At 44.4% G+C, this 25,594-nt stretch overlaps 1 protein-coding gene across 17 annotated transcripts in view; it reads left to right on the top strand.

Annotated features, from left to right (window-relative positions):
• The first annotated feature begins 692 nt into the window (after positions 1 to 692).
• The window catches only part of LOC117763996 (neuron navigator 1-like), an 86,618-nt gene continuing 61,716 nt past the window's right edge, over positions 693 to 25,594 (top strand). For 12 of the 17 annotated variants that reach the window (XM_034589376.1, XM_034589373.1, XM_034589375.1 and 9 more), the window contains exons 1-5: positions 693 to 822; positions 3,928 to 4,115; positions 7,831 to 8,719; positions 9,502 to 9,593; positions 19,657 to 20,484. In XM_034589376.1, the coding sequence (XP_034445267.1) occupies positions 7,833 to 8,719; positions 9,502 to 9,593; positions 19,657 to 20,484 (1,807 nt within the window). In that variant the 5' untranslated portion in view covers positions 693 to 822; positions 3,928 to 4,115; positions 7,831 to 7,832. Of the gene's footprint in view, positions 823 to 2,814; positions 2,957 to 3,927; positions 4,116 to 7,830; positions 8,720 to 9,501; positions 9,594 to 19,149; positions 19,469 to 19,656; positions 20,485 to 25,594 lie in introns of those variants that run through there. The other 5 variants (XM_034589364.1, XM_034589377.1, XM_034589378.1 and 2 more) reach the window with 5 other exon arrangements.

Raw genomic sequence — 25,594 nt, 5'->3', positions numbered from 1 at the left:
CTGGGGGGAGGGGACACACTTTTGACCCTAAATTTAAGCCTGAGCTGACCAACCAATCAGCTTGTTTCCTGCTCATCATCTAGTCACATGAACCTCTTCATACAAATTCCAGCCTGCGATTTAGTTTCACTTCAGCTTCTTCAGGAGGATACAAATTCAAGCCTGCGATTTATTTTCACTTCAGCTTCTTCAGGAGCCAGAAATCCAACGGCAATTTATTCTGAAATTGCATTTTCTACTTGGATACGAACAGCGAACTGGTGACTTCCTCTCAGCTGAATCGGCCTGTTGTGGATCACTACCTCTCCGTGTGTGTGTGTGTGTGTGTGTGTGTGTGTGTGTGTGTGTGTGTGTGTGTGTGTGTTTGTTTGTTTTCCCCATCGTAGCGATGCTACACATCTGAGGTCCCGTGTTCCAGACGGGCAACACGTACCCCTCCCTCCGCCCCTCCCTCCGCCCCTCCAGATGCCCCATGGGATGACAGTAACACAAGTGTCCCATTGTCAAAACAGCGCTCGTCAGGGTCTCTGTCTCATGGGGGTGGACAGGCCTTAGGGGGACCTCAGAAGATTAGCTATGACATTAACCCCCTCCCCACAACACACACACACAGGCTGCAGCCGCTTGCACACTCCTACCCATAATCCATCTGTTATGAGTCACTTCCCGTTTCATTGAGCCACTGAGTCAAAGCAACAGATCATGTCAGTGTGTTTTTGTGTTTGTATTTGACTTTCGATTGTTAGTCCTGTTTCAGTTTCACGCATTTAAATCCAAAACTTCTGGGAGCTGGAAATACTGGAGCAAGACCGTGGCATTGATGTGAGTATTTGTCAATATTAATAAAGTGAGTATCATGGGCAGATTGTACTGTATGTTCGTGTAAGTGGGGGGAAGACAGTGGGGGGTTGTACACCTTGTGTCCTGTATATGTGGGGGGAGGTCTTACGCTCTCTGGGTAATGTACTGTGTACTAATAGCATTTATCAATTTATCATGGCTGGCTGATCAGGTGATGTATTTATTTGCGTCCTGCCGTTTAACTAGACGCATTTTCCATTATTTATGATTCTCTCGTCTCAGACAAAGTCAAGTGTTAGCGCGGCCGGTCGAGGCCTGATCAATACATGATCAGCTAGAGAGCTCTGAGGCTGCACTTAACCTCAAGATCAAGACTGCGAGGAGCCTCTTAAACTCACAGTAAGAGAAACACACGTCCTGGTTCTCAGTAATAACCTTATAAACAAGAATTAAAGCTGCTGATTGTACGTCTTAATCATAGAAAGCATTACAAACATATTCTTGTGGCTCTGGTACTGTTGTCTTCATTAAATATTCAGCAGCCACTGTCCCTGATGTCAGTGTGTCAAACTGTAAGCAAGCTCAGCTGAAATATGAGAAGAGAGAAAGAAAAAGAAGAGAGCCTGCAGGGGAGAAAGCGAAAAGCAGAAAAACAAAACAAAAAAAGTGCATGAGGTCCAGAAGTCAAAGTAAATCATTCTTATAATATAATGTTGTATGCTCTATGTTTTTAGTATTTTGCTTTTTATGTTCATTTTAATGCTTGTAAAGTGTCTTTGTGAAAAGCACTCTATAAATATAATGTATTATTATTAATATAAGTAATATGAAGAAAATATATATAAAAAAATAATAATGATACTAATGATAGTTGTAATAAATAACATAATTAGCTCTACATCCTGCTACGTCTACCTGCTTCATCCGATGAGATATTTTTTTCTGTCTGTGGTTTATGAAGACAGACAGGCAGTCTGGAGGAGCAAGGTTCAAGGTCAGACGTGGACGCGTTACTCCATATATCAGCTGGACGTCAGTGTAGGGTTTAGTTTGCACATGTTGATTTCTCCTTTATTTCCCTCTCTCACTCCGCCTCTTCCCTTTCCATTAGAGGTGTGGGAGAAATTAGAGACGTGATGGATGAGCTGCTGCTCCTGCATGGAGCTTCATCCTGCACGTCACACGCAGGGGCGTGATTGTGTGTGTTTATGCACATTTTCATTTGTCGTCAGTGTTTCTATCATTAGCATATCTTTTCTTTTTTTTCATCCTGCTTTCTCTGACCACCAATTAGACCCTGAAAGCGGGATGATGGGTTTGGGCTTTTCACATTTGTGGCTACATCTGCTTAATTACCATGTATTACTCACACTAAACATGCAGCAGAGCTCAAGTTCATACACACACACACACATATGCACATCTCTCTACAGTTGGTAGGACAGTCATTGTATTCCCTAGCCCCTTACCCTAACCTTAACCATTACAACTAAATGCCTGACCCTAACCCAACCCTCACCCTAACCTAAACCTAACTTTAACCCTAACCCTAAAACCAAGTCTTAACCCTCAAGCAACCCTTGGAAATTGTGAGGACCAGCCAAAATGTCCTCACAATGATGGTATTGAACCAAAATTTGCCGTCATAACTATAGAGAGACATGTGCAGACACACACACACACACACACACACACACACACACACACACACACACACACACACACACACACACACACACACACACACACACACACACACACACACACACACACACACACACACACATACAAGCCACATTCATCCAGCTAATGGACCAGCCTGTCTCTGCTTTAGCTGGGCTTGTATTTCACCTCAGAGAGGGAGGGAGTTCAGCCAATAGATCCATTACAGAGAGAGAGAGGGGATTGAGACTGTGATGAGGGGAGGAAAAGAGGGACGAGTGGGGCGGGGATTGGGATGCAGGCGTACTGCGGCAGCAGCAGAGCGGCATGACGTGCTAGAGGAGAGGAATGACAGACACACACACACACAAATGCACATGCTCGCAGCTCATGGGGTCTGCCAGGCAAAAGTAGACAGAGGCGAGACGCACTCAGCAGCATACAGATTGGAGACAAACTCACTTGATGCTTTGCATCCTGATGCACGCAGAGGGTGAGTATAGCCTGGTGCTTATTTTACATCAGTTATTTCTCTTCAGGCCTGTGTTGACTTGACTTTTGCTGCGTATTTGTGTGAATCGTGTCCTCTCCACCTGCGATTTGTTGAACAAATGAATGAAAACACTGCATCTCGATCTGTGAACATGTTGACAGTTGTGTCACAGTCAGCAGCCTAACGGAGAGATGGCAGCGGAGTGAAAGAGAGAGGCAAACGGACTGAAAGGCAGAGCTTAAGTGGGATGAAAAGAGGTGGAGAGGGGATGAGAGAGGTGGGGGTATCCTATTACCAGGGGTGACATGATGTGATCAGCCTGAGTCAGCAGAGGGGCTGTATGACTCATGCAACATACACACTGTGCATCTAATAACGATGTGTAGAGAGTGAATCAGAAAGGAGGGAAACTCTACGCACACACACAGTGGTGTTTATACTGTTGGATGTCTGGTTGTACTCTGTCCTGTTTAGTTTGTGGGTGCTTGTGTTTGTACCAGTATACTTGCTCCTGTAATGAGCACATCTGGAATGTGTGTGTGTGTGTGTCTGTGTGTGTTAGACATGCATCATTTTCCTAGGTTATGAGTGATTCACTCCCTCTGAAGACATTTTAAGATTCCTCAACAGATGACCTTTGCATGCTGGTTGCACTGAAAACCTTGTGACTAGCAGTTTTAGTTTTTTCGACTTCAGTTCAAGTGGTTAAACGTCTCCAGTGAATGAACAGTTTCATAGCCCATTGTGTGACATGACAAGGAGTTAACGACACGACTTAAATGCTACGTTTTCAGGATGACAATATATGTGTCACTGTGGGGTCACTATAAATTTCCATCTGGATCACTTGACTCATTGTAACATAAACAGTTTTTTTTCCTGAAGTTTTTCATAGAGAGTGACATCAAAAGTGAGTCACTTTAGTACAAGCCCCCCTGATTGGGTGGAAATGTCGTTCCTGTTTGTTACAGCTTCCTGTCCTGGTGAATGGTGAGGCAGTGCGGACCAATGGGAGGGCAGCGGTGAGGATGCAACAGTGATCCAGGAAAAAGCAGCCCATTGTTCCTGGGACGTCGGAGAAGTGTGACCACCCTCCCTCCCGCCGGCTCTGCCCGCTCGAACCAACCGCTCACTGAAGGACTCACAACCCCAGTGACAGGTAAGATATTGACGATATTGATGATCTGACGCATCTGACATTTCATCGTAAGCAGTTTTTATGAGCTTCAGAAGCTGTCAACTTTTATGCTGCTGTGTTTTCTAACATGTTTTTTCCGGGTGTTTTCCTACCGCTTAGTGTCACATGAACACTGTGAACGGTTAATGACACACACATTATTGCTGTCGTTTATGTTGTTGCCATTTCAGACGTAATTACATTCACTTATCAACTTTCCAAACTGGGACACACACACAAACACATGCACTGCTGATGTCCTTTAGTTCACACAGAGAGGTCTGTGCTGCCACCTCATTTATTGATTTTGTGATGAGTCAGAGAGTGTTCATCACAAGGCTCACCCTTGTGTGTGTCTGTGTATGTTAGAGTTAGAGAGAGGGTATTGATGTTTATTTGATCATTCAAATCTCAGAGAAGCTGAAGTAGTGTACTGTGATTATGAAGTTATCATCTATTGCCAGCTGCCACGCTACCTTTCCTTTTTCTCTCCTTCCAAGGAATACACACCTAAATTCTTTGGTGTCTATGGCTGAGGTTAAAACCATTTTATCAACTCAGTTAGAGCAGTTCCTCGCTGTTTGGAGAGAGGTGGAAAATGAAACAGAATAAGGGAAGTAGCCGAGAAATCAGTGTCCATGCTGGTGCAGTTTCCTACAATATCCAGGAGATGTCAGTACCAAGCTTACAGAATGACGGGACTGGTCAAACACAGTGTTAAGGTCTATGGTTAAGATTTATCCATTTTCATTACATTCAGCCGCAACAAAGAACAATAAATCATCAGTTATTCCTTTTTAGTGTATTATTGGGAATTCAATTTATTTCATTCTTTGTGTTTTTTTGTGGCAAGAATTTGCAAAATCTTCTGAACAGATTACCACGAGACCTGTTGGAAGGATGTGGTATAGGTCAGGGAAGAGGTCATTCAATATTGATCCAGGAATAAAGTTTTTTCACTTGAACATTGTGAGATAAGTTGTTGTGAAATTTTCCCAAATTTGACAGAGAATAGTTGTTGGGTCTTGATGGAACGAAATCAGGCATATGTATGGATTTGATATCTATGAGTGTGAGAAATTGTGTGCCGCTTGATTGAATTTAAAGGGGCTGTTTTGCCATGGCGAAGATACACACTCCATTAAGTTCCATTCTAGTTTTAAATGTGCTCTGTAACTAAGCTAGACTTAATGATCCTGTACATTTTTAGACTCCACAAATAACCACACTCTCTCAACTAATTCCTTCAGCCTGACAAGCTGTTAGACGTACAGTGAAAGCATCAAGCCAACAATATAACCACTGTAGAAGCACTTACATAACAGAAAGATACCGAATGATCTTGAATTTCACGCCTATATGTGAACACATGACTCAGAGAACATACTATGCGTGGATCAGGCTTGTGGTGCAGGGAAACATCACGTTATCTTTGAGGGATTTGATTTGCCACTTTTTCTACTAAGTTCCAGCTGCTGGGTTCAGTCAGCAGAAACGTCTTATTGTGTCTTTCTCTCTGGTTTCTCTCTTCGTCTGTACGCACACACACAAACATACATCCCCTCCACCAGCTGAGCCTCTGTATGTCTGTACGTGGGCTGCAGTAGTACCAGTATGACCCCTGCGTGTCCCAGGGGGAATAGCCAATTTCCATACTGATAGACACATAGCCAGACCGCACCTGTGCTCCTCGAAGCCCTTCCAGGAATTATATCAGACAGACAGAAATTCTGATGCTTATTAGTGACTCGACCTCCCAGGAGAACGAACAAGAGTAAAAGAGACGCAGAGAAATGGACACGGGGAGGAGGGGGAGGTTACGGGAATGATGAGGAGTAAGAATTTAGAGAGTGAAATGAGGATGGATGATCACATCTGTCTCTGTTTACCTTGTGCCGCATCACCGCTGCTGTATGCTGCTGCTGCACATTAGCATTGACTCAGATATGACAGAGCACCAGTCCTTGGCAAAACTGGTGAGAGGAAGGTCACTGTACAGAGACACTTTGCTTTGTTAGAACAGAAACTTTACTTTTGGGAACGTTTTGAGTTGTTGAGCTGCAGGAGTCAGACCCTTTCCACTGCGTGTGGAAAATGTGTGTGTGTCTGTGTCCTCCACATCACACTGTGGGAAATGCTGTGATTTAGATGCACCCTCAAATAATCCATCATGTCATCCTTGTGACTTTGACAGCTTAATTTGATACATCTCCGCTTTACTAAAGGCAGCTTCCCAAGAAGTCAGGAAGTCTTTGGCAGCAAAGTTTCTGCTTTTTAAGATATGCCAAGTAGGGCTAAGCGTTAAATCTGTGTATTTGTGAGCGTGTGTACTTGTAATGCTCAAATCTACTTATACGCACTGTTCCAAGACGAATGTGCTGTACAAGGGGTAGAAAGTACAAAAGAAAAATGTAGAATTTACATGTAGGTGCATGTATTCAGTTTATTTATGTATAAAAATGAGAGAGGAGCAGCTGTTGTCTGCACAGCCTGCACATCTGGACGGCAACAGCAACATGATCTGTTTACTATAAGTGACACAGTCATAAAAGTGTAGGTAAAGTATTTTTCACTATAAATCCTTTAGATGGTCTTTAACAGAACGATGAGGAACATTTTTTATACTCAGACATTTTCTCAGACTGGACAAAAGATCAATATTGTTAGCCAGTCGGCTGTTTTTTCCTTCCACTGTTTGTATTGGACACGTGAATAAAACTTTAATACATTACCTCATCTGTAAACATGATTTGTGCCTGAGTCGCATCAGGTAGATTTTCATCTGCAATGGTGGTGAAGACCACTTCCATGATCCCACACTGCTTCACGATGTCATCAAGCTATGTCTTTTGATTTGTTTTGATTGAGAGACCCCGAGAGGCAGAAGATACATATTGTTAGTTTAATACTTAAGTTCCAAACAAATTGTTCGTCACAATTATAAATCGTATGTTTTTTTACACATTCAAATTAAAATAACTACACCTCCCCTCCTTTTTCCAACCTCACACCCTCGCTCCCTGCAGCAGAGCAGTACAACGTAGTTAAATTATATGATGGTACATGATATGTTTCACTTGAGCAACAGTCATTCACTGTGGTTTGCGTAGAACAGAATGGCACAAAGAATCAAGCTTGTCTTGTTCTCTGCAGGTCCGTTCTGAATGGGACACCAAGGAAAGTAACAAACAGGTGGAGAATGATCCCAGTCCTTCACTGAAGCTGTGTGTGTGTGTGTGTGTGCGTATATGAATTCATTATGTGGAGAAAATCAGTTATTTGAGGACATAACGCTGTGAAAGCAGCTGCTGGATGTTGCTGTGAGCTTGTGTCTGTGTGTGAAACTGTTTACTTCTAGCAGACAAATCTGATTGAAAATGCTCTGTGCTTGGCTGTAAATAAGCTCAACTCGTGGTTCACCACCACTCACTTTGTCATATGTGCTTGATTCACATGCTCCCATACCGCAGATGTTTGCTCTGATCTGCGTTTAGAACAGCCAGTACTAGTTTAATGGATTAGATTTATCCGAATGGAACTTTAATATAGTGTATCAATCAATAGTTAATGGATAACCAAACCTTTTTTTGGGCTGTGGTGACTCATAGTTTAATTGATGTCGATGTGCCTTCAAAGTAAAGCACCCACTTCACAGTCCAACTGTTTGACTCATAATGTCTCTCCCCTTGTGTTTCAGGTATGAGTGGGGGAGTCAATGTGAAGTCGGCCCCTCGTGGGCCCCCCTCGTCAGGAATCCCACTCCCACGTAGCCTGTTGCCCTCTTCCCCCAAAGCAGACCCTCGCCGGCGGGCTACTGACCTGCCCAGGCCCTCAAGTCAAACTCCTAAATACACTCCCACGCACACTCCCACGCACACACCCACTCAATCTCCTTCTCTTTGCCCACGGAGCTCCAGCATCCCTGGCCCTTCCTCCAGGGACCTGCTGGGAGATGCTAGCCTGAAAAGTCAACTCTTCCAGCGAAAGGGAAATCTAGCCGCTCCCCTGGTGTCCCGCTCTGCCTACAGCAGTCCGCTGACCCAGCGGCGACCACCACCACCACACTCCAAAGACACACTGGATCTGGGAAAACCTGCTGTGCCTCAAACCTCAACACAGTTACCACATAATGGCAATCACAATAGAAACACCTTCAGCAATAAGAACCAAGCATGGGGAGCCAGTAACCACTGTCCACGGCAACAGTTCAGCACAGGCGACAACTACAACTCTGAAACAGCAGCAGAGGCCATGCCCAGAAGAGAAGATCCTCCAGAAAACCAGTCAGCCCATTCCACCATGTTAAACAACGGTAACCTCCGCCCCTCTCTCGCTCACACGATCTATGAACACGCCATCAGAGGTCGCAGCAACTCCATGAGCCAGTCCGATGAGGAGATGGGGACCTCTGAGGACAGTAGTCCGGCCTCCTCTCCCAGGCCCCTGCCACTGCCGCCCATCACATTCACACTGCCGGGGACGTTAAAGATGGCTGTTGATACTCAGGATCAAAACCTGGACAAGGGTGCTGCGTCCACAGAGACACCAAGAGTCAACATGGCTACTGTGGCCCCCTTCAGCTACAGGCGAGTGGCCCACATACACACATCACACACACGCAGGCACATTATCATGACTTCCATCATGAGCACCCATTCTCTTGTCATCACATGATCACTCTCTTATCTACTGACCCACCCACTCACTCACTCACACACACATTCATACACACATATACACATACACTCACACACTCACACACTGGCCCCCACTCTGGATATTAAAGATGAGCCCCCAGAGGCCTGTTTGGGCCATTTCAGTCTAATTCCTCTGTATCTCTTCCAGTCATACATTTGTGTGCACGCATACACACACTTTGTGTTTTCTGGAGCAGAGTTGATTGTTGCAGTGTCTTCTTGTCCGCCTCTGGGCTCAGTCAATATACTGCTGCCGTGTCTTATACACCCACTATTATAAAGTGGGATAAAAATAAGAAGAGGGCTGGCCTTTCTTATATTGTATGAATGAAATTGATCAATCCATAAAGACTGAATCCGAGAGCAGAGAAATATTTTCAGTGAATTTGTAATTATACTATATTTTACAAGATAAAAAATAAAATAAAATGTTTAAGGCGGGAGCTGAAATTTTCAAGCTTCACTTTTACTTTTGTAAGGATGGAATTGTTTGCACTGCTTTGTGCATCATCAGTGATTTTGCTCTTATGGAAATGAATGTGCCACATCTGGGAAAGTCCATTTTCTCTGAATGTCACACCCAGCAACTCGTGTGTTTGATTCTAATCAGTGATATTGAGGTGATTTGCATGTACAGTAACCGATGTGCGATGGCTTTGCTGTGTCGACAGGCTGCAGGTGCAGGAGGGAGACTTTTCAGTGGACGAGCTGAGTGACTGCTCATCTGGATCCATAGAAGTCTGCTGCGATGATCTCACACCAGGTTTGATACACTTTAGAGAAATAATAATCAGCATCAACTTCTCTCTGTCTCCACTGTACAAATCACGATTTTTTTAGGGAGGCCAAGAGCTCTTCTGGCAGGTATGGGTGCCTTTACTTTCAGCCAGGGACATTTACAGAGACAGGGTCATAAACGGCGTCAGACAGGACATGCCAGCAGCTGACCTTTGGGTCTCATTGTGTAACCTGAATAGGCTCAGTGAAGACTAAGGAACAACCATTCTCTGTCTAAATGTGTGTCTGTCATGCTGCTACTCATCATTCCTGAGGAGCCATGTCTGAGGTTAGGTGGTGTCGTTTTGTGCGCGTGCATGTATTTGTGCATGTGTGTGTGCGTGCGTCGGCCTGGGGCTCTGCTGAGCCACAGAGAATGGATGGAGAGAAGGGCTCAGGATGTTAAGATGAAGAAAGACGACAGGGGTGATGTGGGTCAGTAATGGGATGAAATGGAAAACTTCTCCGACTCGCTGCCGGCCAGTTTCACGTGCTTGTAGATTTTAGCCTCATCCGAGCGCTGTTTAGGAGTTTGAACTCTTCCTCCCCTCATGCTTTCTCTCCATCCCTCTCGTGAACTTCTTTCCCCTCCAGCTTCATTGACCTAAAAAGCCACACTCCCCACATGACAACCCTCCTTCCTTCCCTGTACTTCTGAGTAATGGTTTGCTCAGTACCCACAGCCATTGTCATGCGTCTCCGTTGTCGGTCTGAGTTGAGAGAGGCAGACATGCCTCAGAGATATGACTGTATCAGCGGCTTTGTGAATCATTTTTCTATGTGGTGATGCCTAGATTTGGAAGTTTCAAGATAAAGTTTGTGTGCTTTACACTTTAATGGCCAAGATCTCTTCTAGGATTTACACGTTATTTGTACAGTGTAGTCAGTGAGTATCAGAGCACTTATGTTTCTCTCTGTATGGCTGTAATTTTTACATTGGGTGAATGAATGAATGAAATGACAGTTTAGGGGCAATGTTGCAGTTCAGTGATCTTAGATACACAGACAAGGTCAAAGGTTAACACCCTCCTCCGTTTGATTTAAAATGTCATCATTTTCTGTTTAAGTCAGGAAGGCTGAATAGAAGAATTAAAATTTACACAATGTGATCCTCCCTCCGCTACTGTTACATCATATATGATCAAATAATGCTGCCACTCTGCTTATGTTATTTGTGTGAAATTGAAATATATCTTTGACACTGTATATAAGCTGTATGGATTATGTTCGAATCAGTTTGAAAGAATTATCTGCCACTTTTTGGAAAATTGTCAGCCCTAATAGAAACGCTGCTCATTCATGGGTTTGAATGGGTTGATGTCATGTGTTGCTGAACTGCATTGTTGTTGAGCTGCTTAACTGCCATGATTGGCTTATTATTATTATTATTATTATTATTATTATTATTATTATTATTATTACAATTTGTTTGTTTGTTTGTTTTTTACACAGAGTATGTTATGTCACAAAGACTTTTGCTTTGACTTTTAAGTTCTTTCCTCTATTGATCTGGCCTGTCTAATTAACAGATATAGCCCTTTAAAAGCATTTGGAGGTTTCAAGCAGCTGGTTGTGGAGAGGAGGGAGCTGGTGGTCAACCGGTCCCAGTCTATAAAGCCCCTGGCTGTCTTGGGACTATGACTGTGGCCTTGTAATTGCTCCCTAGCAAGCATTAGACACAGAGCTAAAGTGTCTTAGACTCCTCTGAAGCTGCATTTACATGGAGGGTGGGCTGGCACAGTAATAACTGTAATTTAGGGAGTGGAGGAAGGGAGGGAAACAAGGGAGGAAGGCCGAGTTTTGGAGGGAAGGAAGAGAGGAGTGAGAGATGAAAAGAGGAGGCCAGCGAGGTCAGCGGGTTGATGGATTTTGGATTTCATAAGGTGGAAAGAGAACAAACGGCAAATGTGTGCAGGGAAATGAAAAAGACAGATTGAATGTTGGTTACACATTTCAAAGCTGAGGGCTCTGGTTGAACACACAAGGCCAAATCGTGATTTTGTTATGGTTCTCCCTAGTGACTCTGGTAAAAGAGTAGATTTCCCCAAACTGAATGTTTTCCGTATGCTCTAATTCACATTGATTGAATCTGCAGTAACATAATCAGCTCTTACGTTTTCTATCCGAAACCCTAATGAAGACCTGAACATTTTAAAGTGGCCGTGGCACCATGTGGTCTTTCAATTACGCCACTGACCTCCTGACCATGTCGCTCTCAGGAGAGGTGTATTTAATCATGCACTTGTGTGTGTGTGTGCGTGTGTGCGCGTGCACTGATGTATGCTTGTGTGACAGTAGACAGATGGTGTTTGAAAGATGAATGTGATGTGGACTGTGGATCAGTTTCCATCCCCTAGTGAGGGTCTGATATTCCTTATGGACACTCTTAAGTCTGCTCCCTCAGACACACTGGACAACACCCACCCACACAAATTTAGTGACATCATGTGACACTGACATTTACAAAAAAAAATAATTGTACAGTACAGGTGTTATTTTAAAAGGAATGGGCATGTGTTCCTACAACACAGTCGCACATACATTGATCATGGATTCCATGATTTGGTTCTTAAGGTGAACCAACAGTTTGAAAAAACTAATGGACAGATTACCACGAAACTTGTTGGAAGAATGTGGTTTGGGTCAGGAAAGGAAATTATGTGTGGATGAGCGATCAAGGTTTTTAATTTTTCAATATTTCCGTTGATTTCCCAGATAATTCATAGATTTTGATGAAATAATTCTGACATGTTTACTGATATTCACAGTATGAGTTTGTGCAATTTGGTGCAGATGCAAATACAAATCTGGCTCTAGAGAATATAAATGTGGTTTTCTAGGGGGACTGCTGTGGTTTTGATGAATTGTGTTGCATTCTGCTGGCAGGTGTTTCTCATATTTTGTCCACCCCATTTATATCAATGAAGGGAGGCTGAATAATAGCTGTGTATGGGAGCTGCCAGAGAGTAGCACCGGAAGGCCGCTGTGTGCTGCAGTTTAATGTACGTGGGACAGTAAACCACACATGAATTTGAAACCAGTTAGTGCTCAACCCTGAAGTATTTTCTTCGATGGAACAGAGCTTTTCTCTGGAAGCTTCCAGGACCTGTCTCATATGCATTGGATGAGAAAGTCCCAAACAGTTGGAACAAAAACTGAACGTCATAACCATCATGAAGGAAGGATTTATTGCAGGACTGCATTAGTTTTAATCTGGATATGCAATAATTCTTATTTTTGTGAAAACAGAAAAATAAAGAAAGGACAATGATGATATTTTAAACGGATTAAATTTATCTAAAAATGACTAAAAGTTTAATATTTACTTTGCTCAGGCTGTATATATATTATTATATTTTTTATAAAATGTCAACATGTACACTATAAAACACCGTGGAGATACTGTTGATTTTGACTTCACTTTGTGGATCCCTCAAATAAAGATCTAAATTCTGAAACAGCCACGTGCCATTTACCCTCAGGCAGATAAATCTTTATCTGAAGGGAGGAAATCAGCTTGCAGTTTATAAAATGCATGTTCACCATCTCTTTAGTGCCCCTGGACAGTGTAGTGCATATAGCATGTTGATAACCCCCTGGCTGCATCTACTCTTAGACAGTACATAATCCTCTTTGGCCAATCTAATCAGAGTCACATATGCCGATTTGGCGTTCGACAGTGATGAGTGGATTAGTAGCTTTGGGAAGATGATCAGACATAAGCGTGAACTAGATTATGGCCTTGCTCATCACCAGGAGTGGGGCAGTAATCACTATTTAGAGTTTAATGTCATGTCCTACTCTTCAATTGACCCGACCGTTGACCTGCCAAAGGTTCTGTAGTGCACTGCCAGGACAGCTGAAGTGGAGGCCCAGTTATTTATGTTGGGGTTAGAAATTTAATTTGATGGGGAGGACATCACTGGAGTGTGGGAACTGTACACTTGAATGCACATAAGCGCACATGAGTAGGCACACGTACATACGTGAATAAACACAAATTCACACAGACTCACTGAGAAGCTCCTTTTTCCCTCCATCCGTGTAACACACTTTACCATCCAGCCCTTGTGTGGCAGAGACAGAGCCGCCACCACCTCCTGGGAAATGTCCTCACTATCTAGGAGGGATAAGGGTGAGTTGAGGAATGGGCGAATTAGTGCACATCACACACAAAATCCTTTTTGACCTCTGAGGTGACTCCCAAAGCGGGGAGTAGAGTCATGGAGTCAGTCATGTGCGTAACCTGCCTGTTTCTCAGTGGGACCGCACACACACACACACACACACACACACACACACACACACACACACACACACACACACACACACACACACACACACACACACACACACAGGAATGGACTCACAGGCACATCTATCTGTCAAATTAATAACCCATGAAGAATCAAGCACACACTCGCATGCCAGAATATGAGCACAGAAATTTAGGATGATGTTTTCCTACATTTATCGTATTCTTCTAGTATTCATTTTTTTAAATATCACTTCTACTGAACATCTTAATTCAGAACGAGCGGTAATTTTTCAATTTACAATTACATGAGCGAACATACAAACACATGTGGATGATATCCATCGCACCACGCTGTAACCAAGCAACCAGCCTATGCAGCACAGCATTGTGGGATACCCCCGGGAAGTGTGCTGAGAATGTCAACACTGCCGTGTCTGCAAGGGAGAGTCTACAAAGAGCGGTCCCTTTTAAAAAACACACACAAAAGCAGACAAATACATTTTTTCCGCGTACTTTAGGATTTTCCGGTTTGCTCCATGATGTTTTTCAGCTCTGAGCTGATTCGGGATTCTGCCTGGGAGAGATTAACATTTGGGCCTGCGGGATCAGGAGTTGGAGTGACTGATACACTATTGTCGTGCATAGCCTTTAAGTGGCTGAATTGCCCAAATGCCTCAGCCAATGACTCATGCTGTGCATCACCAGCTGAGTGAGACCACCATAGAGGCGTCATTGTGGAAAAAACTCCCTCCCTCATTCACACATACATTTCTGACTCAGTTTTGAAATCCGAATACTGTATGCATCCGATTGCTGCCTCTGTGTGTGGTGTGTAAACAGGACATTAATAGTCATGTCATTGTGTAGGTGCACTACCAGCGTGTGTGTGTGTGTAACTGTGAGCCTTCCCTTGTGTATGAATGTGTCATGGTCTGCTATTCTTCCCTGTGTCCTGTGGACTCCATGCATTAGTGTGTTAGCGGACATAAGCAACTGAGCAGGAGTGGTGAGGCAGGATATCCCCTCCTTGTCTTACAGGCTTCCTCTGCTCCTCTGGCACATATACAGAGATCCTTCCTCACCCCATCCTCTTCCTCCTCCTCCTCTCACTTTCCTTATTGTCTTGTTTTCTTCATTATTATTATCACATTCTTACATTCTTTCTACTTTTTCTTCATGAGTAACATCCAGGTGGTGGTCTGCTGTCTTCTTCTCGACTTGGACTGTTTCTCCATCTTCAATTCTCAGTCGCACTCTCTCTTGTCATTTTTCTCTCACATCTCCTCCCGTTCACGCTTGTCTCATCTTTTTTTTTTGTACGTACACAAAAAAAGGCAAAAATAGAAGATCTAACAGGGATGGAGTGACGGCAGGGAGTGGGTGAAAGTGAGAATGCCATCTGCTTAGTCGAATGGGAACCATTCCTTTTAAAGATTAAGTCGCGCTGATACAATTAGTTACTTTCAAAGCAGCAGAGCTTTCCTCTTCTCTCACAGTACTTTTCCTTTTAGAGATGGAGACCTTGTGCAGCCTGGTAAACACGCATATAATGCACCACAAAGTGTGTGTGTGTGTGTGTGTCCAACTGGCTACATAACTGCTCTGTAGAAATATAGTGGCCAATCTGTTCCAAACTGTTTAAAGATGCTCAGGCAAATATACTCATGCAAAGTAGTGGGCCACTCTGCCTCTTTCTGTCTGTCAGCCTGTCTGTCTGCCGGTCTCTCACTGTGTTTTCAATCTATCCATTCATCCCTATATCTCTCATGTCGACCTGTCTCACTTACCTTTGCTTAAAAGTTTCTTTATGTGTCTGGGACTGTTTGCCCATCATTGCAGCAAATTTCCCCAAGGCTCCAGCCACTGAGGTTAGGCCACAAACCTGTTCACACACACACACACACACACACACACACACACACACACACACACAAACTGAATGTGTGAGCCTGCTATGCACTGCATGTGTAGTTTAATTCTGAGTGGTGGCAGTCATCACACTCAAACTGCCAGCTTCTGTGATGTCAGGCCAGATTGCTCAGGTCAGTCAGTCAGACTCCCTGGTGTGTGTGTGTGTGTGTGTGTGTGTGTGTGTGTGTGTGTGTGTGTGTGTGTGTGTGTGTGTGTGTGTGTGTGTGTGTGTGTGTGTGTGTGTGGAACTACACAGAGAGGGACAGAATATACTGTATGTTTACATCAGCCATATATTAAAGTGATTAGACTGTGGAGCCAGAGAGACGAGCACTGGAACAAACAAGCAGCTGTGTGCCGCCAACACACACTTTACCTGTGTGTCTATGTGTTTTCAAGAAAACCAACCCATGCCTTTGCCCCTCGTGCATCTGTGTGCCACACAGACCTGCCTTGTATGCAGTCACTCTCGTTTGACCAACCTTAATCCCTCATCAGGGAGGTATAAGAGCTGAGGTACAGCACCTATTAGCCTTAAATTACGTCCTTTACTCCCCCATTGGCCTACGACTGGCCCCCAGAGCCCCCATAACTGTCACCTCACAGCTCTGGTCCCGGTGTGGCATAACCGCTTCAACATTGGTCCTTTATTAAAGCTTGCTGCTTCGAATGAATGGCTTCAGCCTTTACACAATAAAACAGCTAATTTATGTCTGTGTTTTTGTCTGCTGCTCAGCTCCTGTATCACACACACTCATTCAAGGCCAGATGGATTTAAGGTTGAGCCTTAATGTGAGTCGTTGTCATTTTTAAGTTCAATTGGCGCCAGTTTGGTCACTGTTGAAAAATAAGCCGTTTTTAAAGCACCTCTATAATATTGAGTGTAGCAAACAGGACATGGTTTGTTTTCTCTCTGGTTCAGAGTCAACCGATTTATGCAAATGGTAGAGAAAATGGGCTTTAGCCCAAAGGCTGCTTGTCTGAAAACTCCTTCCAACAGTTGGAGGCCTGATATCATCATAGCTGCAGGCATCGCTGCCTGCGTACACGAGGAAGTGAGCTGCACTAATGGAGCATAAACTCCTGTTAAAACAACAATACCTGTGTGCAGGCAGGATGCATTAATACACAAGAACAAATTATACAGCAAACGGTGGTATTGATTATTAATGAGGTGAATGACTTGTAATGCTCTGTCATCATGATTACTTCTAATGGAAATAAAGTTAGATGAGAAATGACGCCATCGGGCTGTTTCTCCGTCTCTGTTTGAGTCTGTCTCTTATCGGATGCACTCCACCTCTGTATTAGGAGGAATTACAAGAACAGATCCTCTACAGCGCATTGAAAAAATATGCGTCCCCTTCCTGATGTTACATGTTTCAGAGCAGCATCAAATTAATTTTAAAGTATTGATTTTGTATGTTTTGTGTTTTATCTACTGTATATCTCATGGGTGTGGTTCTCATATGAGCCAATACTGGTTTCTACCACACCCCAAAGCTTCTTTTACACTTTATTTATGTATTTTGTGTTTATCCTTTGTGAAGTGTACAAAAATACATTTTAATATTAGACAAAGACAACACACCTGTTACCACAAAAGGCAGTTTTTAAATGATGGTTTCATTTATTGAAGGAAAAAAGCTTTCCAAACCTACCAGTCATGTGACATCGTAATGGCCCACTCAGTTTCTACATCAATCAATTAACCAAATTTAATTGATAATTGTTTTTTTGTGATTAGCCGCACCCAGAAATTACTCCTATATCCTCCTTGGATCGGCTCCAAATTTTAATGGGTACTTTCTTGGCTCATTCACCACCCTTCCACAGAATTGAATGGAAATGGGTTCAGTAGGTTTTGAGTAATCTACTGACAGACAAATGGCAAAGAGAACAACCTCCTTGCCAGAGGTAGTTGGTTAGTTAATCTTTAACATTTAACATAAAAGCTAAAATATAAGAAATCAGGAGGGAGGTAAATACGTTTACACATCTCGGTAGTTGTTTGAAATCAAGGATCTGGTTTGGACAGGGATGAAGATGATGATGATGATGATGATGATGATAATGGTGATGGTGAAACATGGGAATGATGAAGAGGATGATGAGGGTGGAAAAGAGTTCATCTGAGTTGCTCCTGTGTTGAGTGGGAGAGCAGAGCGATGAGATGACGTATAGCTGAACGTGCCAGAGCTGTATCTGTGGTCCCTGGACGGGCGCTGTGGCTTCTCTGGGCCTGTCTCATCAATGTGACACACTCATGGAGACAGACCCGCGCACACACACATTTGTACGCATGCAGGGGAGGGTAGACAAAAATATATAGACACCAACACACTAACACGTGCATTTGTTTTAAACCACTGAAGTATAATGTGCTTACTGATGGACTGTCATTCGGGTGAATCTATACCCAGCATACTTAACAGCCTGTGCCTCTATGTAAACTGGGGGAGGGGGGGTCACCATACTGGAAATCTGAAAGAAGAAAGCAATTGAGAAATGAGTGGTGGAGATGACAGTAGAGGCCATTCGAGGCAGGTGAGGGTGATGTGATCATCACTTGAGGTGGGTTGCCTACAAATTGAAGCGTGTAGGAACTGACCCATGGCATGTGGCGTGTGTAGGACTGTTGGGTCTGTGTCCTGTTCTGATCCTGCAGCCACGACTGGTTTTCAAATAATTGGAATCAGATTAATCAAGGGTGGGCCACCTGTGATTAGGACTCGTAAGAAACTCTGAATGTGAATGGATGAATGGAGAAGCTAATGTGATTCTAAGAGATTGCTGCGTGTCTGCAGCAATCTTTAGGTCTTTCTTTAGATCATTATTTCTCTTTTCTTTCTTTCTTTCTTTCTTTCCCTCTTTCCTAAGCTTTTTCCATCTTTTGCTCTTTCGCTCTTGCTATCTTTCGCTCTTATGCTCTTTCTTTTGCTCTAATGCTCTTTAATTAGTTTTTTTGTTTTTCCTTTCACAAAGAAAGAAAGAAAAGGAATAACAACAAAGGGATTAAATAGCAAAGTGGACACAGAGAGTTAAAGGGAAGAGTGATTTAATGAGTGAACATTTGAAAAGGATGTAAAGAAAAAAAGCTGTTGTTGCAACGTAGGAACAGGGAGGATGCTGGTAATTTATTGCCGAGCCCTTATGTTCACACTCAAGGGTGCGCAGCAAAACACAGCATCTGTGTGTGTGTTTTAGAGAGAGATAGAGAGAGGGACAGGATCAGCGGCTGAATCAGCCAGTGGGAGGAGAGAGAGAGACAGCGAGAAAGAAGGAGGGAAGGAAATAGGAAGAAGGAGGATAGGGGAGGGTGAATGAGCCAGGGGGGGTTGGAGTGAGCAAACCAGTGAGTGAGCGAGAGGTCGAGGGAGGAGAGAGAGAGAGAGAGAGAGAGAGAGAGAGGAGGAGGAGGGATGTTGCTGCTGCTGCTGCAGCGACTGTTCCTCCTGTCAGTCGGCTGCTGCTTGCCTGGTGAGCAGGAGGGAGCACAGAGGAGGAGACAGAGGCTGGTCACTGCTGCGTTACGCTCCTGCAGCGCTATTGTCATCTCTGTGGACGCGCTGTGAAAGAGTGGATTTACAGAGGCCAGACACTGATCTGCAGATTCATGGATTACCAGCAGTGAGTAAGGGTGACTGCCACACTGCCACTCCGCTAACCCACTCATCATTTTCAGGAGAGGGGTGAACCCACAGTCTCACACAGTGGGGAGTCTGGCTCAGTCTGGACCCAGAGGAGACAGAGAGAACAAACCAGACAGTGCTGTTGTTTTTTCCTTCATCTCTCATTCTCACCTCTCCATCCATTTCTTTCAGTCTGCTCGTTTGTATTTCACAGTGTGGCACTGATGCTTTTGCTTGGCTCTCTGCAGGGGGGATGCTGGAGGCTAATGTGGCTAACATTAGCATGACGGCGAAGCCCAGAGAGCTGAACCTCAGGTCTGCTGCTGCTGTCTCCTGCCAGGATACTTCAGCCCAGGCCATGGCCTCTAGGAAGCCCCCGCCCAAGCCCTCTGCTCTGCCCCAGGGACCCTCGCGTCCCTCCGGGTCAGAGCTCAAAGTCTACCGTCCCTCCTCGGGATCTATCCCAATTCCCATCCCCAATCCATCCGGCCTCCGCAAGCAGCGATCACTCAGCAACTTGTGTGTGCTCACTGATGCTGAGAAGAAGCTGCACCTGTACCAGTCTCAACGGTGGAATGATTGTACAAACCGGCCTGGCGCTGGCGCCAACAAGGCAGGACAGACTAAAACAGGTCCTGCTGCGGCCGGGAAACCGCCTCTCTCGCGGACCCTTTCGAAGTCAGAACAGTCTCTTTTCCAGGGAAGACCCAAACCTCTCTGCTCCCCAGCTGTCACTCCCAACACCGGCAAGCCGAGTCGAATCCCTGCCCCTGGTAAACCACGGGGACCTTACGCTGAGGTCAAGCCCATCAGCAAGGCCTCTGAGGCGGGACAGAGTGCAGACATAGACCCTGCTGACCACCCAATTAAAACTAACTCCAATGGAGCTGGGAGCACCGGGACTAATGGGAAGAAACTAGGGGAGAAGGTGAGATCTGCATCTCTGTCGACAGAGGACAAGAAAGAGAGGAAAGGGATAGAGGGGGAAGACGACAAGAGCTTTCTGAAGGTGGACCCAGAGTTGGTGGTGACGGTGCTCGGGGACCTGGAGCAGTTACTCTTCAGCCAAATCCTCGGTGAGTCCATGATCACTACCCAATATCCTGCATGACAACACACAGGTGCAGTCCGACTGTTCATCACGTAGAAACACATTGAGTAACATAAACATCCCCTCTGCTCTCCACACCCAAACTGTTCCCTCCAGCTCTGGACCTACAGCATCAACAGGGAATTTTAAATGAGTCTCTATTGCAGCAGAGCAAAATGTCAGTGTGTTTTTTTTAAGTGCTTCTCACTACACGATGGAGAGAGACTCGCTATGTAGGTGGGAATAACCTCCCTGCTTTCTTTGTATCACTGTGGCAGACAAATGTGCTTCGTCCATATGAGCAAATTGATTTATGATGTACGTGTTTGCTCAGATTTGTGTGTGTGTGTGTGAACTAGCATTGTGTGCTCCCATGAATCAGCTGAAGCAAGTGCAGGGCTGACATTGTTTTGTCGTTGAATCATTAGCTAGCGCTGGAGTGTTTTTGTCCCAGTCTAATCTGACCCACTGCCACAGTGAGCTAGATATAGATTAACCAATTCATACCTCTCTCTTTTTCTTTCTCACACACACTTCTGCATCCACAGCTCTGTCCATCCATCAGTCCCCACATGTGTGTGTCTATGTTTGTTTGTATTTGAGCGTCTACTCTGCATGTTTCAGTGCTGCAGTCGTAGCATCTCCTGGCTCACACCAGAGTCAGCCATTCGTTAATAAAGGCTGTGTGAGCGGCACTCGCGGGGTGTGTGTGTGTTTTCGCTCGGTAAATAAATCGGCTGCATATTGAGCCAGGCTGCGGGTCACAGTGGGCCACATATTTAGCCTCGCTCCACACCCTCACCCCTCCACCTCACCCCTTCCTCCCCCTCCTCTCTAGTCCCATTGATCTCTGGGCCGCTGACAGATGGTCACTATCCACCACCACGTCCCCACCTCCTCCGCCTGTTACCGGGGGCAACGTGTGGGAGAAGAGCGGGGAATCTGGGGGGGGGTGGTGGCATGGACAGGTAGTTAGCGAGCTAACATGCACACACATGCCTCTATAAACACTCACGTCACACACACACGTCACACACACATGATGGGGGGGCACCACCAGGTCACACTGTATCGCCAAAGTTGTTAGTTTGGGTTTGTATTAGGAGAATACAGGCAGATATGGTGTCCTGGTCAAACCAGGGTCTGAATCTGCACCTTTCATCCATTATTCATTCTATGTTTCTCTCTCTCCATCTATTGCTCATTCTGTCTCTATCACTCCCTCTCGGCAAGAGCAGATAGCATCAGAGAGCAAGGGAGATGGCGAGTCATTATATCTGGATTGATAAAGAAATAATTTTCTGTCTAGCATTGTCCCTCTCTCTGTCTTCTCTCTCTCCCTCTCAAGTTATTTCTCTTCGTCTCTTTCTTTCCCTCTTCACAAGCTTGCCTCCCGCAACTCAGCCCCAGATCACAGCTTGTATGACCTTGCCCCTGCAGTTTTTAGAGTGTGTGTTTGTACTGTACATGATATGTGTGTGTGCGTGTGTGTGACCTTGTTCCTCTCCTTGTTGTGATGTTGCTGGCCACACCTACGTCAGGCAGCCAGGTAGGTAGGAGGGAAAATCAGACGGACTAAAAATAGAGGAAGAAACACAGAATAGAGATTAATGGAGGTAAAGTGAAAAGGACAGGACTTCATTCACAGAGGGAGATAAATGAGAAAGAGAGAGAGAGAGAGAAAGAGACAGAGACAGTCTCCATGAGATAGAAAAACACTGGAGTAGAATAAAGGTAAAAGCCGGTGACCTAATTTTCTAGCATCCCTGGTGACCGGCTGTAGCTTTGGGTCATTACAGTCTACCACAACCTGCCAGATGTTTATCATAGAAAACCACTGCAGGTGTGTGGATTAGTTATACTGTGTGTGTGTGTAGTGTGTGTGTCAGTGTTCGGGAGAGGTTAATTGTAACTTGCCCTGTAGCTTGCAGCTATGGGCTCATCCTTTATCGTATCTGCTTCTCCATTTCCGATGGGACGAGCAGCTAATTGGTTTCTGCTCTGTGTGCTCTGTCATAGGAAGATAGATTATGAATGTCCGATGGATCATTCCCAGTGATCCGCTCCTCCTCCCTTTCCCCATGCATGGTCCCATCTTCTCCTCATCTGGTTCCTACATATATTAAAGCCATGTGTCCCAGCACGGCACGATATTATACTGGATGTGATGATGAATCTAGCTCGACTCGGTCATAGCCTCCTGTACTGCAAGCTACATATTATCTGTTGGCTGCAGGGCGTAAAATATAAGCCTGAGTCTTGTACATGTCATGTTGCATGACAGTGAGCAGGATGCACTGGGACATTGTCTTTTTGAGACAAGGCTATAGCAGTGGGCAGATAATGGAGGATCGCCAAGGAGGGCTAATTGGAATGTATAACCCAAGATAATCAGCTATTCATGTGCACACACACACACACATGCACACGCACACACATACATGCAGAGAAGAGGTCTTCTAGGTCAGGTTAGGCCTGATTTAGGATTAGTGTCAGTGTTATCTGTTTTTCTTTAATCGGACATACATGTTTAACCACTGAGCGATCAAGAGCTTTTTTTTCTAATTGGATTTTAAGAATTACTTGACTTGTGTGTCCATAGGCAGCAGTACATTCAGCAGTAATACACTCAAATGCTGCATGTCTTATAAGATACTAGTGCTGTGCCAATTCTAAACCTGCCTGTTGGGAAAGGTAATGCTGGTTGTAAATTTCTTTCTGAAACTTTAAGAGGGACCTGCAGTAATTGAGCTGCAGCAAGAGTAAAGTTTGATGAAACTCAACTCAGTATACATCCGAACTGGAGAATCAGATGCCATTGCCATTACAGAGCTTTTTTTTTTTGTTGTGACTTGAGTCTGAAGATTTTGTTGGTTGATTAACAGATTTTTTAAATAGTCAACAATGTAATGTATACAAAAATTACCCTAGTTCAGTAAATCATCCAGACTTATAAGCCACACACGGTAATAAAGCAAATCCAGTTTAGTTTATGAAAAACAGTGATTATAAAATCTTCACTGCAGATAAACCAGGCAGGATGAACGCAAAGTTTTCTAACTTCACTCTGCACCATAGACTGTTGGAAAAAACTCCACACAACGTCCAGCACACAAACAATAAAAAGTGAGGTCTGTTTGAAGAGGACTCACTCATGTCAAGAAATAATTTGGAAGTAGCTCTGGAGCATTAACACATTAACACTGCTCTAGTATATATTTTATTTTATTTTTACTGAATCATCCAAATCGCACCAACTGATGAATTATATGAATTAAGTGAAGAAAGATTTCGTTGTAGTATGAAGGTGAAAAGTTGAACGGTGCTGAAGATATGCGAGCCGACAGACAGTAGATAGATATCTTGTCAACCGTATTAGCATTGCTCTACGTAGAAGAAGGAAACTCCATTTGTGAAATCGACCTGAACGGCACCTTGTAAAGCATATAATGTGTAGATTTCCCTGGTAACCTAAAGCGCTGAACCTCAGATGTCTCCCACTAATGACAGCTCCCGGTCCCATCCAGCACCCATAATGAGGTGTGCAGCAGAGGGTAAGCTCCCTAAAGCAGCGGCCTTTCCCCAGCATGGGGCAGGCATGGTTTAGAGGGGATCCAGTCTAAAGACACCAGCAAGCATCCAGATTAGGCCCTGCATAAAGATAATGAGAAGATTCAGCCTCCGGTCCACTAATCACAGATCCATCGCCCTGGAAAAGGCCAGCCACCGAGACTAAAATGAATTACAGATTAAAGCTAAAAGGACATCTGCTTGGAGGGAGATTTTGGTATTTAAGGGGAATTTTAGTTTATGAAGGATCAGAAGGAGAATATATAGATTTAGTTTAGAAGATTGGATTTTGGTGTTGAGCTGAAGAAGTGATTGTACAAACTGGTGGAAGAGAGCTAAATGCAACTCTGACACATGGATGCTCATAAAGACAGCCTCCACTACCAGCGAGCATGTTTTTTTTTAGAGTGACATTTGTGTGTGTGTGTGTGTGTGTGTGTGTGTGTGTGTGTGTGTGTGTGTGTGTGTGGGGGGGGGGGGGGCACATTTGCGTGACTGATGGTTACTCCTGCATTCTTGTCAGCTGTCTGCGGAACAATAAACCCAACAGAGAAATTGCCAAAGCCTTAAAAAGAAGACACACACACAGACAAACAAACACACACACACACATAAGAGAACTTAACAGCGCTGCAGGAAATAACAACAAAGAACCGCAGCTTTAAAGCTCACACATGCTCACACATGCACATTCAGTGTGTGCCACATTCAGTCACCGATATCCCATCCTGTCTGCTCCCATGTATTCATCCTCTTGGCCGTGGCCGAGGTATTATTCATCATCGGGCCCTGCTTTGGGATCACAGTGCTCTAATGTGATGCGGGTGCGGACAGAGCGCCTGGTTCTACCCCGAGCTTCGCTGACTGAAGGATTCAGGGCAGTCATCCTCCCAATCGAGGCGGTGGTGACAAGCCGAATGAAACAGGCGCCCAAGGAGAGCGAGGAATAAAAGCGTCATTCCAATTCCCTGTCTCTCTCTCTCTCTCCCGGTCCTCTCTTCCAACTCTGATGCGAGTTGATGGGTAGTAGTGCTCCGTCACCAGTCAGACAGCAGAGAGGATATTTCTGGTACAAATGATTCAGGAGGTGGACAGAGGACATCTTTTCATGTGACTGGGATCAAAAGAGTTTTCACATGTGTGGATGCATGGATGATGATGCATTTTTCTCTATACTTTTGTGTGTGTGTGTGTGTGTGTGTGTGTGTGTGTGTGTTTGTTTGTCTTTACAGTGCTTTGTGGTCAGTCTCTGAGGACTTAATGCAGGAGCCATTGCATTAGTGCTGTCTGCTTCCTGCCGTCTTCCTCCTAAATCATATTAGTACTGTGTTTTTGTCCAATCAGCTCTTACACACGCACACACACATGCAGGCTGCAATACAAAAGCTAGTTATGTAATTATATCATGTACAATGCACTGTAGTCTGTACACTTTCCAGCCATCGGTATGACCGTAGCAGTTTGTATTGTTGAATGAAAGATTTAAATGTTTATTGATGTTACTTCAGCACTCAAACTCCCACTTA

The sequence above is a fragment of the Hippoglossus hippoglossus genome, chromosome 7 (genome assembly GCF_009819705.1).
Source record: "Hippoglossus hippoglossus isolate fHipHip1 chromosome 7, fHipHip1.pri, whole genome shotgun sequence".
NCBI lineage: Eukaryota > Metazoa > Chordata > Actinopteri > Pleuronectiformes > Pleuronectidae > Hippoglossus > Hippoglossus hippoglossus.
This window is presented reverse-complemented; position numbering and strand designations above follow the sequence as displayed.